At 34.3% G+C, this 14,929-nt stretch overlaps 1 protein-coding gene across 2 annotated transcripts in view; it reads left to right on the plus strand.

Annotated features, from left to right (window-relative positions):
- EDIL3 (EGF like repeats and discoidin domains 3) overlaps window positions 1–14,929 on the plus strand; it is a 416,261-nt gene that overhangs the window by 386,825 nt on the left and 14,507 nt on the right. For both annotated transcript variants that reach the window (XM_079143471.1, XM_079143470.1), the window contains one exon: window positions 2,943–3,098. In XM_079143471.1, coding sequence (XP_078999597.1) covers window positions 2,943–3,098 — 156 coding nt within the window. The remainder of the gene's footprint in view (window positions 1–2,942; window positions 3,099–14,929) is intronic.

Below are 14,929 nucleotides of genomic sequence, written 5' to 3' on the forward strand. Positions count from 1 at the left end.
GTCTTGACCATGGAACTTATTTAGGAAGCAGTTTCAGCCCAGTCCAGCAGAACATTGATTGAGGACCTGTTACCTATAAGGTACATTATAGACCCAGACATGAATTGCAGTGCACTGAGCCAAATACCTACCCATGAGCCAATTCAGTGCCCTAAATAACGTGTTTTATTTGAGGCAAAATTCAGGATATGAAAGTCTAAAACAGCAGAAGGTAACTTGTGCAAAATATTTGTAGTTCAGCTTTAACTCTGTACCCAGAGGTCAGGGTTATCCTAGGCCAGGGGCAAGTGTTAGGTTCTGAGAAATGGACTTCTCTGGAAACATGCTACATACTGAACTCTGAGGTCAGAGTATGCCTCAGAATGCACTCTGTGCATGCCCTCTCAGCCACCTCATGTTATGTATGAGTAGCCGATTAATTTTGTACTGAAAGAAGCTTTGCTTAGACCTGGTATTTCAAGTTTAATGTGGCAAATTTTAGGATAAAATCCAGCTTGAAACAGATTGCTGCCTATTTAAGTAGAGAAGCTGGCTTAACTAGTACAAAAAAGAAAAACATTTCTAGATCAAAAAAAAAAAAAATGTTTGAGAAGGGGAGCAGTTAGAGTGGGAGAAAAACATAACTGCTGGAAAGAGCCAAGACACACAACTTAGGAGAAAACATCTCCACCCAGCAGGAAACCCAGCTGAAGGCAGAACCTCCACAGGAAAGGAGATGCAAGAAGACTCCTCCTTGCATCCTCTGAGCTCGGGATTCATGGACCTTTAGGCTGAAGAATTCAGCCCTGGGGTGTTCATAGCCATGGTGTCACTGAGTTTCCTGTGGTGGTAATACAGTGACTCAGAGTTCTGTGAGATGATTTTATTTATTTGTTATTTATTTATTTTACCATTGGTTGAGTGTCAGCAACATGAAGAACATTTTGAAGAACAGCAACTTCGCCTGGGTATCTCTCAGCAATTAGATTTGGATTTAGGACGACAAAACAATCAATATTTTGAGCCCAGACAGCATAAGAACACAGAGGAAATTCATGATAAAACATAGAACTCTCCTAATATTGTAAATCCAGGGTTGTTTTTGTTTGTCTTAGACTTGCTGTCAGTTTGATGAGTGTGGTGATTCTTCAGAAATTTCTAAAGTAGTTACAGAGGATGGAGATAAAGAATCATTGGATAAAAATGTGATTCACTACTCAGAGAATACATATGTATGATGGACCTTTAAAGCTGAAAGGCATGGATTGCAATTTGAGATTCTCTCTTTCTCTTTATTCACTGTTTGTCTTCAGATCACACATTATGTTAAATTACTTCTATAGGCATCTACTACCTCATATGTAAAGAGGTGATAATATCTCACTTCAGTGGTCATTGAAAGGTTGAAATTAAGGACATATAGAAATGCACTTGGTACAATGTTAGGTATCAAGCATTTCCTTTCCAGGATATCATAATTTTGCCATCCTGCATTGTTGCACAGCACATGATATTTTTGATGGTATGACACACGCAGGAAAATATATTTTCTCTTCTGAATTATTTTAAATAAAGCATTAAAAGTAGTTAACTACCTTAATTCATAATCTAATTTGAGCTTAATTTTTAATGCATGTTGAAAAAAATCCAGGTGGATTTTTTAAATTGTATAATGGCAGGCAGTGACACATTAGAAACTTTTTTCATATTTGTATTAATGGCACATATGTAACTAAATATGGTCTTATTCTGTGCACTGCCCCTGACTCTCTGTTCTCATTTATGGCCTGTATCTGACCCATGGCATTCTATTTATGGCTACCTTACTTCTCACAGGATGAAGAATCTGAAATAGAAACAAAAGGACATAATAGTTGAAAGCACCAAGGTCACACACATGGTCTCATAAGAATTAAAGACGATAAGATCAAGGATGTAGAATGGTACTTAGTGATAGGAAATAGGGGGAAGTAGGCACCTACAATTGGATGAAAACAGATGCATAGATCAAGGGACATAAATAAAACCAAAGGTAACATTCTTTCAAGAATTGTCCACATGAAAAACAAAGTTTCTACTTTTATTTTGTATTAAAATTATAAAACATAAGAGGCAAGAAAGAATTTGAGATTTAAGATGGAAATTATTAAACTATTAACATTGTATACTCTTCTTTGATGAAAACTATCCCTCTCTTTTGCATTCCAATTGTATTTTCATGATGTTAATACTGACTAAATTGACCTAGTTCTCATGACCTCTAAGAGTATGTTTTGCAAGAAAAAGAAAAAATTACTGCTTAAGCACAGATTCCACCAGTCAGGAGTGCATGTTTGTGATCTTTCATTTTTGAGGAGCAATTGATTTTATTCTCAAGCTCAAACTTTTCAAGATGGTAGCTTTCAGAAAGAAAAGGAATTTTCATTGGACAGTGATTATTATTATTCAGTTATATACTCCTGAATTGACTACATTCATAGAAGAATGTTGACTTTTTACTTAATGTTTAATTGTGGAATATCTAATATCAGTTATGTTCATGTTATATATACAGCTACTATTTTACTTTTTTATTATTATTATCGGTAAAGTCAATAAATTGAAATATATGTGTAAATTCTGGGAAACAATAATCAATCTCAAAATTAGCCTGCCAATTCCATTCTCAGTTATACAGAAACTGCTCAGCTAGAAGAATCAGTTTAGTATAAAATGAATGTGTGGACCCCTTTTTTTCTTTTTAAATTGATCAAAATGGTTGTTCAAGCAATCTTGGACCACATTCAGCCAATGACAAGATCAAAAGTATAAGCCAACAATAGATTCAGTCTTCTCTTTCAGAATACAAATAGCTGACCATATTTCTGGGTTTGCATGTATTTTTAATCTCTTGAGTTCAGGAAATTTGCAAATTTACAAAGGATTCAATTTTTACATTTAAGTGATATGTGTTTCTCCTTTAGGTGGATCTTCTTGTCCCTACCAAAGTGACTGGCATCATCACACAAGGAGCTAAAGATTTTGGTCACGTACAGTTTGTCGGTTCCTACAAATTAGCCTACAGCAATGATGGAGAACACTGGACTGTATACCAGGATGAAAAACAAAGAAAAGATAAAGTAAGTCATCTAAGTGGCTAATAAAGTTCAACCAGGGGATCAAATTCTATTCAAGTCGATTGAATGAGCTGCTTATACATGTATAATGATGTATGATGAAAATAATGGCTGCAAATCCTAAAAACTGTATGTTAAATAAGAAGTTTTAAAGAAAAAGCTTGTCAAGGAATTTGTAGTACAGTATGTAATAGGACAACCTATAAAAAACAAACTGCTTTACTGATAACATTTCCCACGTTGTCAGTTATCTTAGTTATGGCCATATATGATTCACTTCATGTTTTATAAACTTAATAGAAGCTTGAACAATATACCATAATGTAAATGTTTACTTCTGGGACACCTGCTACTATTATTTCTTTTATTATCAAAACAAAATGCTGGTGCTAGAACAAACATTATTTAAGAAAAATATTTCAAAAAATTACTATTTTTAAATATTTCATATTTCCTTTAATATGTTTGCAAGTAGGAAATTTAGAAATTAAAAAATGATCATACCAATTCATCAAAATTTTTATGCTCAATTTTCCTGCTTGTATATTCATGAATAAGTTCATTTAACCATTAATGTTTCTTTGAGTTGCATAATATGTTTTTTTATAACTGTGTGTAGACATACAATAGGATTCCAAGCATATGATTTCTAATTGGTTTTTATTAAGTTCTTATCATTTTGAACATCTTTTTACATATCTATGAGTGTCAATTTCTGTGCAATCCTGAAGAATAACAGTGCACAGGGGTAATATTAGTGCCTAGTTGAGATCAGATATTAAAATTTGGCTTCATCTGAACTAACGACATTGAGTTAATTCATTGCTTAAAGGCTTCATATAAAGAACTCTAGCTTAATGAAGACATCAACAGAAAATCTTAGCGAAAGGATTTCAGGAAAAATATAACCTCTTTCCTACATGTTAAGTATCAGAGTTAATAATGATTTTTTTCTTTGATATTACCCTTTTTTTTTTTTTACAGTTACTATATCTTTATCCAGAGAGGTTGTGAATGTCTCTTTCTTCAAGTGTTCAAAGCAGAAAATTTATAAATTCCTCAGAAATAGTAGGTCTGGTGGTTATTTTGGGGAGTCAATAGAGTCTAAATTCATTTCACACAAAATTCATTTTAGAAGAGACATTTTTATATTCATATTTAGGTAGCCAAATCTATTTGCATTTAACATGTCAGAACAAGCAGTTAATACCTCAGGTCACACATACCTTTTACATTTTAAACTTTCAGAAAAGGGAAGGTTTACTCTTTCCTTGAAAAACAAAAAATAAGAGCATGCTTTATAATCAAAAGCAGCATAGATTGAATGAAGATTGAGTATTTTGCAAACCTTTCTTCACATTTATTTTACGAACTATAAACAAATATTTTTCATTCTTTACTACAAATAACACTTTCAGTTCCTGATTTTCTCCTTTTATAGTAGGCCCTCTGATGTATACATACAGTTTATTCATAAGGAGTTTTTAAAAATTAATTATAAAGCCTTGAAATTCATTTTAAATCACATAAGTATTTTCATCTATTCTACATGTGTAATATTCAACAAAAAGTACAACTTTAATATTAAAATCTGTATATGAGTTATTTAGAGAAGAAATAAGAAAAATATGGCTAAACCCTTCAACTATTCAAATACTTGTCTCCATTTATATTAAACTTGTAACAATAATTATATGTGGAAAAGTTTTTAACTTTCGTCTTCATTGGTAGACTAGACATTTGCTTGTTAATGCATTTTATTTCATTTCAGTCTGAACCTTCGTAAAATTTTTCTGTCAAGTTTGTCATGTTGCTTGATAGTGTATTTTTTTTTTCTTTCTTTTTTGTTTCTTCCTTCCTTACTGTTTTTCTTTGTGTGTGTGTGTGTGTGTGTGTGTGTGTGTGTAAAATACTGAGAATTGAACCCGGGGCTGCTCTACCACTAACCTATACTCCCAGCCCATTTCATTTATTTATTTTTTATTTTGAGACAGGATCCTGTTGAGTTGCTGAGGCTGACCCAGATTTTGGGATCCTGACTCCTCAGCCTCAGGAGTAGCTGGGATTACAGTTGAGCACCACTGGGCCCAGCTTGATAGTGTTTTCCAAGTGAAGTATCCTTGCAGTTTTTTTATCGGTGTGCCATCAGTTACTGAGAGAGGAAGGTGGAAATCTCCAGCTAAAATTGTGGATATGTTTATTTCTCCTTGTTGTCGTGTCACTGTTCACTTCATGTGTTTCGAAGGTCTTTTTTAAAATACGCATAAACAACTTTTTAGTGTCCTTTTGATTAAACAACCACTTTATCATGTATTATATTTTGCTCTAAAATCTTTGGTACTAAAAGAGGTATCAGCCTTCTTTTTGTTATTTTCACGTTTTATTTCTATCCTTTTAACTTATTTTATTCTATATTTAAAATACATTTATTCTCTACAGCATACTCTGTCTTCTTTTTTGCATTCTATCTCTGCCTTTTAACTGGAACATTCAAACCATTTATATTTCATATAAGAACTGATAAAATTAGGTTTAAATTTATCATCTTGCAATTTATTTACTTCCTATTTGTCACACATTTTCTTTGTTTTTCTTTCTTGGGGGGAGCTTCTTTTGGATTAATTGGATATTTAAATGATTTTATTTATGCCCTTTGTAGACTTGTCTAATATTTTGTTATTTTAGTTATTGCTTTAGGATTTGTGGTCTACGTTTTAAAATTGTGAAAGCTGCCTCCAAATGAATGCTCAGCTCCAGGAACTTACCTTGAAAAGCCAACAAACTAGATTGTGGTTATAAACTCATGTACTTAGAACCACTTTTATTGTAATATATGATTTGGATATGCACAAAATAAGCCTATATAGAGAAGTAGGCATTAAGAAAATTGGGAAATTGTGAAAATAGCAATCTACTACACTATTTACTGAAAACAATTTAAGAAAGAATTCTATGTGAGGTGAAAATCACCCTTTTATCTATACAGTGTGAAAATTTTTGAAAAATTAAACCATTGTAGTAGAAACATGCCCTTTGACTGACTCAACCCATTTAACTGACAGTTTTAAAGTTAAATTAAAATTAAATCTAGTCACTTAGCTTATAATATTATAACTAATGAGATGCAATGAAGAAAAGCCTAAGATAAGTTTACTACTATTAAAGGGGAAAAGGGACACCTATAAATTATACATAAAAATTTAGCAATTAATATTATAGTAAAGGAATACTTCATGTAAAAAAAAGTGCTAACAGGCATGGGACGTGTTCTTTCCTGTGTAGGAAGTTTAATAAAATAAATATGAAAATGTATTGTGTAGACCCTTTAAACCCTTAGAAAGGTTTTAGGCTTTTTCCACAGGGCGATCCAAGATGGCAGACTAGAGGGTGACTGCATCTCCAGTCGCTGCAGAACCCTCAAGAAGGGGAGGCATTGAGAGACTCGGACTAAAATAGAGCCACAGGGTGAGTCTCCCCCACCGGGTGAAGCTCGGCCTGGGTGGCAGGCAAGGATAGGGGCGGCTTATCAGAGCAGGGCAGGTCAGCTAGAGTCTTCCCCAGGTAGCCCTGCTCACTCCGGCGGTGGGCTCCTCCCACACGGCCAGCTTCTCAGAGCAAGCCCCCCAGTGAGAGCCTTTACACACAGAGCTAGCTCCAAGCCCTGGAACCAGTAGCGGGCTAGGGGCAGCTTTCTTCCGAAGCACTGCATTATCAAGTTCATCCAAGACTTCAGGCTACTGAAGGCTGGGAGGTGATACAGTGGAAATCTACAGGGACACTATAAGCCAATAGATGAAATCTGCAATATCTCAGAGTCCCATTGATATCTGACCAATATGAGAAAAAAGGGGAAGAAAATGTCCCAAACAAACCTAGATACTATATCAATAAAACCCAATGACAGCACAGCAGAAGAAATGTCAGAAAGGAAGCTCAGAATGATCATAATTAAAACAATCAGGGAAGCAAACGAGGAGATAAAAGAGCAAATGCAGGCATTGAAGGAGGAGATGAAAGAGCAAATGCAGGCATTAAATCATTGCACCAATCAACAGTTAAAAGAGCAAATACTGAAAGCAAGAGATCATTTCAATAAAGAGTTAGAGATACTGAAAAAAAAAAAACAGAAATCCTTGAAATGAAGAAAACAATAAACCAAGTTAAAAACTCCATAGAAAGCATAACCAATAGGATAGAAGACATGGAAGACAGAACCTCAGACACTGAAGACAAAATATTTCATTTTGAAAACAAAGTTGACCAAACAGAGAAGATGGTAAGAAATCATGAACAGAATCTACAAGAATTATGGGATATCACGAAAAGGCCAAATTTAAGAATTATTGGGATTGAGGAAGGCTTAGAGAAACAAACCAAAGGGATGAACAATCTATTCAATGAAATAATATCAGAAAATTTCCCAAATCTGAAGAATGAAATGGAAAACCAAGTACAAGAGGCTTATAGGACTCCAAATATACAAAATTACAACAGACCCACACCAAGACACATTATTATGAAAATACCTAACATACAAAATAAAGACAGAATTTTAGAGGCCACGAGAGAAAAGAATCAAATTACATTCAGGGGGAAACCAATAAGAATATCAGAAGAATTTTCAATCCAGACCCTAAAAGCTAGAAGGGCCTGGAACAACATTTACCAAGCCCTGAAAGAAAACGGATGCCAACCAAGAATATTATACCCAGCAAAACTTACTTTCAGATTTGACAATGAAATAAGGTCCTTCCATGATAAACAAAAGCTAAAGGAATTTACAAAAAGAAAGCCGGCATTTCAGAACATTCTCAGCAAAATATTCCATGACGAAGAGATGAAAAATAACGATGCAAATCAGCAACAGGAGGAACTAGCCTAAAGGAATAGCCAAATAAAGGATAAACCAAATCATGTCAAAAAACAAAAATGAGTCAAATGACTGGGAATACAAATCATATCACAATAATAACCCTGAATGTTAATGCTGAACTGATCAATCAAAGAACATAGACTGGCAGATTGGCTTAAAAAGAAAATCCAACAATATGCTGCCTGCAAGAGACTCATCTCATAGAAAGAGATACACATAGACTAAAGGTGAAAGGATGGAAAAAAACATACCATGCACACGGACACAGCAAAAAAGCTGGAGTATCCATCCTCATTTCAGATAATGTGGACTTCAAGCAAAAACTAGTCAGAAGGGATAAAGAAGGACATTACATACTGCTTAAGGGAAGCATAAATCAGCAAGACATAACAATCATAAATATCTATGCCCCGAACATTGGCTCATCCATGTACGTCAAACAAATCCTTCTCAATTCCAGAAATCAAATAGACCACAACACAATAATACTAGGCGATTTTAACACACCTCTCTCACCACTGGATAGATCCTCCAAACAAAAATTGAATGAAGAAACCATAGATCTCAATAACACAATCAACAATTTAGAATTAACCGACTTCTATAGAATATACCATCCAACAAAGAACAAATACACTTTCTTCTCAGCAGCACATGGATCCTTCTCTAAAATAGACCATATTTTATGCCACAAAGCTACTGTTAGCAAATACAGGAAGATAGAGATACTACCTTGTACTCTATCAGATCATAATGGATTGAAATTAGAAATAAATGACAGAATAAAAAACAGAAACTTCTCCAATATGTGGAGATTAAATAATACACTATTATATGATGAATGGATAACAGAAGACATCAGGAGGGAAATTAAAAAATTCTTAGAAGTAAAGGAGAACAAAGACACATCATATCAAAATCTCTGGGACACTATGAAAGCAGTACTTAGAGGAAGATTTATTTCATGGGGCGCATTCAACAAAAGAAGTAGAAATCAACAAACGACTTAACACTGCAGCTCAAAGCCCTAGAAAAAGAAGAGCAGACCAACACCAAAAGTAGTAGAAGACAGGAAATAGTTAAAATCAGAGCCGAAATCAAGGAAATTGAAACAAAAGAAACAATCGGAAAAATTAACAAAATAAATAGTTGGTTATTTGAAAAAATAAACAAAATTGATAAACCCTTAGCCACACTAACAAAGAGAAAGAGGGAGAAAATTCAACTTACTAAAATTAAGAATGAACAAGGAAATATCACAACAGACACAAGTGAAATACAAAACATAATTAGAAGCTATTTTGAAAATCTATACTCCAACAAAACAGAAAACCTTGAAGACATCAATAAGTTTCTAGAGACATATGAATTACCTAAACTGAACGAGGAGGACATACACAACTTAAATAAATCAATTGCAAGCAATGAAATAGAAGAGGTCATCAAAAGCCTACCAACAAAGAAAAGTCCGGGACCAGAGGGGTTCTCAGCCGAGTTCTACAAAACCTTTAAAGAAGAGCTCATTCCAATACTTCTCAAAGTATTCCATGAAATAGAAGAGGAAGGAACCTCCCAAACTCATTCTATGAAGCTAATATCACCCTGATACCTAAACCAGACAGAGACACATCAAGGAAAGAAAATTTCAGACCAATATCCTTAATGAACATTGACGCAAAAATTCTCAACAAAATTTTAGCAAATCGCATACAAAAATATATTAAAAAGATAGTGCCCCATGATCAAGTGGGTTTATTCGAGGGATGCAAGGTTGGTTCAACATCCGGAAATCAATAAATGTCATTCACCATATCAACAGACTTAAAGTTAAGAATCACATGATTATTTCAATAGATACAGAAAAAGCATTTGATAAAATACAGCATCCCTTCCTGCTCAAAACACTAGAAAAAAATGGGATAGTGGGAACATTCCTTAACATTGTAAAGGCCATCTATGCTAAGCCCATGGCTAATATCATTCTAAATGGTGGAAAACTGAAAGCATTCCCCCTAAAAACTGAAACAAGGCAGGGATGCCCTCTTTCACCACTTCTATTCAACATCGTCCTTGATACTCTAGCCAGAGCAATTAGACAAATCAAAGAAATTAAAGGAATACAAATTGGAAAAGAAGAACTGAAACTATCCCTGTTCGCTGATGACATGATTATATATTTAGAGGAACCTGGAAATTCCACCAGAAAACTTTTAGAACTCATAAGTGAATTCAGTAAAGTAGCGGGTTACAATATCAATGCTCATAAATCCAATGCATTTTTATACACAAGTGATGAATCTTCAGAAAGAGAAATTAGGAAAACTACCCCATTCACAATAGCATTGAAAAAAATAAAATACTTGGGAATCAATCTCACAAAAGAGGTGAAAGACCTCTACAATGAGAACTATACAACACTAAAGAAAGAAATTAAAGAAAACCTTTGAAGATGGAAAGATCTCCCATGTTCTTGGATAGGCAGAATTAATATTGTCAAAATGGACATACTACCTAAAGTGCTATACAGATTCAGTGCAACTCCAATTAAAATCCCAATGATGTACCTTTCAGAAATAGAGCAAGCAATTATGAAATTCATCTGGAAGAATAAAAAACCCAGAATAGCTAAAGCAATCCTCAGTAGAAAGAGCGAAGCAGGGGGTATTGCAATACCAGATCTTCAACTCTATTACAAAGCAATAGTAACAAAAACAGCATGGTATTGGTACCAAAGTAGACAGGGAGATCAATGGTACAGAATAGAGGACACGGACACAAACCCAAATAAATACAATTTTCTCATACTAGACAAAGGGGCCAAAAATATGCAATGAAGAAAAGATAGCCTCTTCAACAAATGGTGCTGGGAAAACTGGAAAATCATATGCAAAAGAATGAAATTAAACCCCTATCTCTTAGCCTGCACAAAACTCAACTCAAAATGGATCAAGGACCTCGGAATTAGACCAGAGACCCTGCATCTTATAGAAGAAAAAGTAGGTCCAAACCTTCAACTTGTTGGCTTAGGATCAGACTTCCTTAACAGGACTCCCATAGCACAAGAAATAAAAGCAATAATCAACAACTGGGATAGATTCAAACTAAAAAGCTTTCTCTCAGCAAAGGAAACTATCAGTAATGTGAAGAGAGAGCCTACAGAGTGGGAGAATATCTTTGCCACTCATACTTCAGATAGAGCACTAATTTCCAGAATCTATAAAGAACTCAAAAAATCCTACACCAAGAATACAAATAACCCAGTCAAGAAAAGGGCTAAGGAAATGAACAGACACTTCGCAGAAGAAGATATACAAGCAATCAAGAGATATATGAAAAAATGTTCAACATCTCTAGTAATAAGAGAAATGCAAATCAAAACCATCCTAAGATTCCATCTCACCCCAATTAGAATGACGTTTATCAAGAACACAAGCAACAATAGGTGTCGGTGAGGATGTAGGGGAAAAAGTACACTCACACATTGCTGGTGGGGTTGCAAATTAGTGCAGCTACTCTGGAAAGCAGTATGGAGATTCCTCAGAAAGCTTGGAATGGAACCACCATTTGAGCCAGCTATCCCACTCCTTGGCCTATACCCAAAGGACTTAAAATCAGCATACTACAGAGATACAGCCACTTCAATGTTCATTGCTGCTCAATTCACCATAGCCAGATTGTGGAATCAACCAAGATGCCCTTCAGTTGATGAATGGATAAAGAAACTGTGGCATATATATACTATGGAATATTACTCCGCCATGAAGAATGATAAAATTATGGTATTTGCAGGCAAATGGATGAAATTGAAGAATATCATGCTAAGTGAGATAAGCCAATCTCAAAAAACTAATGGACGAAAGATCTCGCTGATAAGCGGATGAGGACATATATGGGGGGTGGGAGGTGTTAGGGTTAGGGATAAGGAGGGTGGTAAGAATGGAGGAAGGAAGGACTGTATAGAGGGAAAAGAGGAGTGGGAGGGGTGGGAGGGGTGGGAGGGGTGGGGGGGAGGGGAAAAATATAACAGAATCAAACAACATTGCCCTGTGTAAATTTATGATTACACAAATGGTATGCCTTGACTCCATGTACAAATAGAGAAATCCCATTTATTTACAATATTAAAAAAAATATTGCTTCACAAAAAAAAAGAAAGTTAGGTTTTATGCACATATGCATATGTATATATGTATATATAAATATACAATATGTGTATATATGTACATATGTATGTGTATACTTATCAATCAATATATTTTGATGAATACTTATTATACTGTTCTCATTAGTACTAGATATTTTACCTGAAATTTCAAAAATTTTCATAGATGTGTTCATCTTTTTAGAAAGTCCCAGCATTATTAGGAATTAATTTTTCTGCAATTAAAGAAGTCACCTCTCTCCTATTGATCCTTGATATTATTTGGGCCTTATTTTCCATGGCTACTTTCCATAAGGGGAAAAAATGTCTTCAATGTTTATAAGTGTAAATTCATCTATATACTATTTGAATTAAATGTTTCAGGGTGAATATATATGTGAAGATGTTCTATAGACAAACTTTTCAAAAGGAAATACTTATTGGTTTCTATTTCTTTTCTTCTTTTTTTAAAGCCTTCTGCTCTTTTGGCTTGCTTTCACAGATTTTGAGAGCATGTAACATGAAAGTCCAAAGTAGATTCAGATACACGATTACTTTATAAAAATAATCTCAAAATAATAGCCATCTCTATGCTTACAATAAGTGGTGTAAATGAAAATCTAAAAATAGATGAATACCCTTTCTGTTTTTCATTAGTCAGAACTGACTAAGCTTCAGGAAACTAATGCCAAAGAAAAATTGCCTATGAACATAGGAATGTGTGAATATACATATGAATGTGTATGCATACCTATGCATACCCAAAACCTAAAGTCAAGTGAGAAAAAAAACAGACACCTTGTTCTCTTCACTAAGATGTCAGTTTCTGACTACCCTCTCACAGTGTTCACAAGATTGTAACTTACTTTAGTACTCTGTTTTATAACAACTCTCCACATTAAATCTTTTGTAACTGAGCCTGTGATGACACTCTTAACAGTATATACATTCTTGTATTTCTTTTTCCATCTACAATATTTTCTAACACTTAACTAACTTTTATATTTCTTCATGACATGGATTCAGTTGAAATTTTTTTTATTTGAAAGTCAAATGTTCCTTTGCTCTTATGAAAGTGACATTTGTTTTATACTCTTGGAGCCATTTTTTACTGCATTTAGCAGGAAAACTGCAAAACTTGACAGACACTTGCAGTATTTAATTTTTTCAGGTTATAAGCCAAAGTTAAACAATAATAAATTACAGGAAGAGTACATATTTGGAAAAATAGAAATGAAAATGGGTTTTCTCATCCAATATATTAGTCATAACGTCATATTATTTAAACAAACCTAAATTCATGCCACAGGAACTTTCTTCTCTGTGGAATAAAGGTGCTGGTAATATTTTATTTTATTTTCTTCCCTTAAATTAGTATTTTTTAAAGTATAAATTGAAAAAAAAGAAACTTTATTCAGGTTTCTTCATTAAAAAAATAAAGAACGCTGTTTCCAAAGAGACTAAGTTGGTCACCAAGAATGCATGGCAACCTCTTGGTGAACTTTCTACTTCCGTAGATGAGACACAAAATTCTGTGATCAAGAAAATCATGGAGAAAGGTTATTGAGAAATACATTTGGGCCCTACCACAGACTTTCAGTGATGGGCTGGGAATCTGAGTGTTTGTAGATGTCTCCACTAATTTGAATAATAAAACAAGTGTGGGAGGGATGATTCTAATTGATGCCAAAACCAAAATTAAACTTTTGAAACTAAGTATCAAGTTTATCATAATTCCTTAGACTTTGATTGGCCTCTAACCGGTTGATAGGAATCAATATGTCTTCAAAAATAATTTAAATTTTAATAAATTTTCCAACACCTTATGATTATCTGTAGAAAACACTAGTTTTTAGCAGTGTATAATGAAATGATAGGTAGTTGGGAATACAGAATAGGCTGAGAGCACCTAATACCTGGCATTTATATTTATTCAATCATGAATTTGGAGACAGTTATTAACCACTGTATGTCAAACATTGTATGGGAAAAAATTCTAACTATGAAATGGTGGTACAAGGAACCCCCAATCTCAAGGAACTCAGGGAAGGTAGAAAAAACTTTGATTTGATCAGCATATTTTAAAAAATCAAAATATATAACCTACCAAGTGTACTGTTTTGTGAAACAAGTGCAGGGAAGAAGTAACATGTAGATTATCAGTTTCCTAAAAGTTCATGACTCTTCAGTAGGAGAAACAGGAGGTTCTTCTCAGCCTCCTTCCCTTTCTCAGCAATGGTGTGGAAATAGAAGTGGCCCATCACTACCCCTCATTAATAAAGCTGCCATTCATCAGAATTGAAGGATTTATTCAAATTTAACTGTAATTACAGATGCCCCAGGGCATCCTGTCATTTCTATGGAAGCTGGCATTTTCAAGGAGATGAAATTAAATTTGAATATTTAAAGACTTGAAAATCCAGCTCATGGGTAAGGCAGTGGGTACATGAGTAGGTGATGGACATTCTCTTTTGAAATCTGATCTGGGTGATAATATTGAGCCTAAAGAATCCTTTGGAAGTAAACAATGTGGATTCCTCAGTTGTAATCTGGGAGGAGAATGCTAGCAGGGGAAAAACCTTAAAGGAGAGAATTATTATTTCAAGGAGGAGCAGCTTATGTTTCGTAGCATCAAGATCAAGGACAAGTTTCTTGGTATTACATGGAGACCATTATTCTCACCCATTCAGAATCCTGTTTTCAAATAAAGCAAGATGGGAAGAAAAAGGGACTGCATTTCTGAAAGTAATTTCCAAGAACTAAATGACTTTTTACAAAAACACTGAGATTCAATAATACCCAATGAATAGTCCCCCCACA

Source organism: Sciurus vulgaris, assembly GCF_902686455.1.
Source record: "Sciurus vulgaris genome assembly, chromosome: 6".
Taxonomy (NCBI): domain Eukaryota; kingdom Metazoa; phylum Chordata; class Mammalia; order Rodentia; family Sciuridae; genus Sciurus; species Sciurus vulgaris.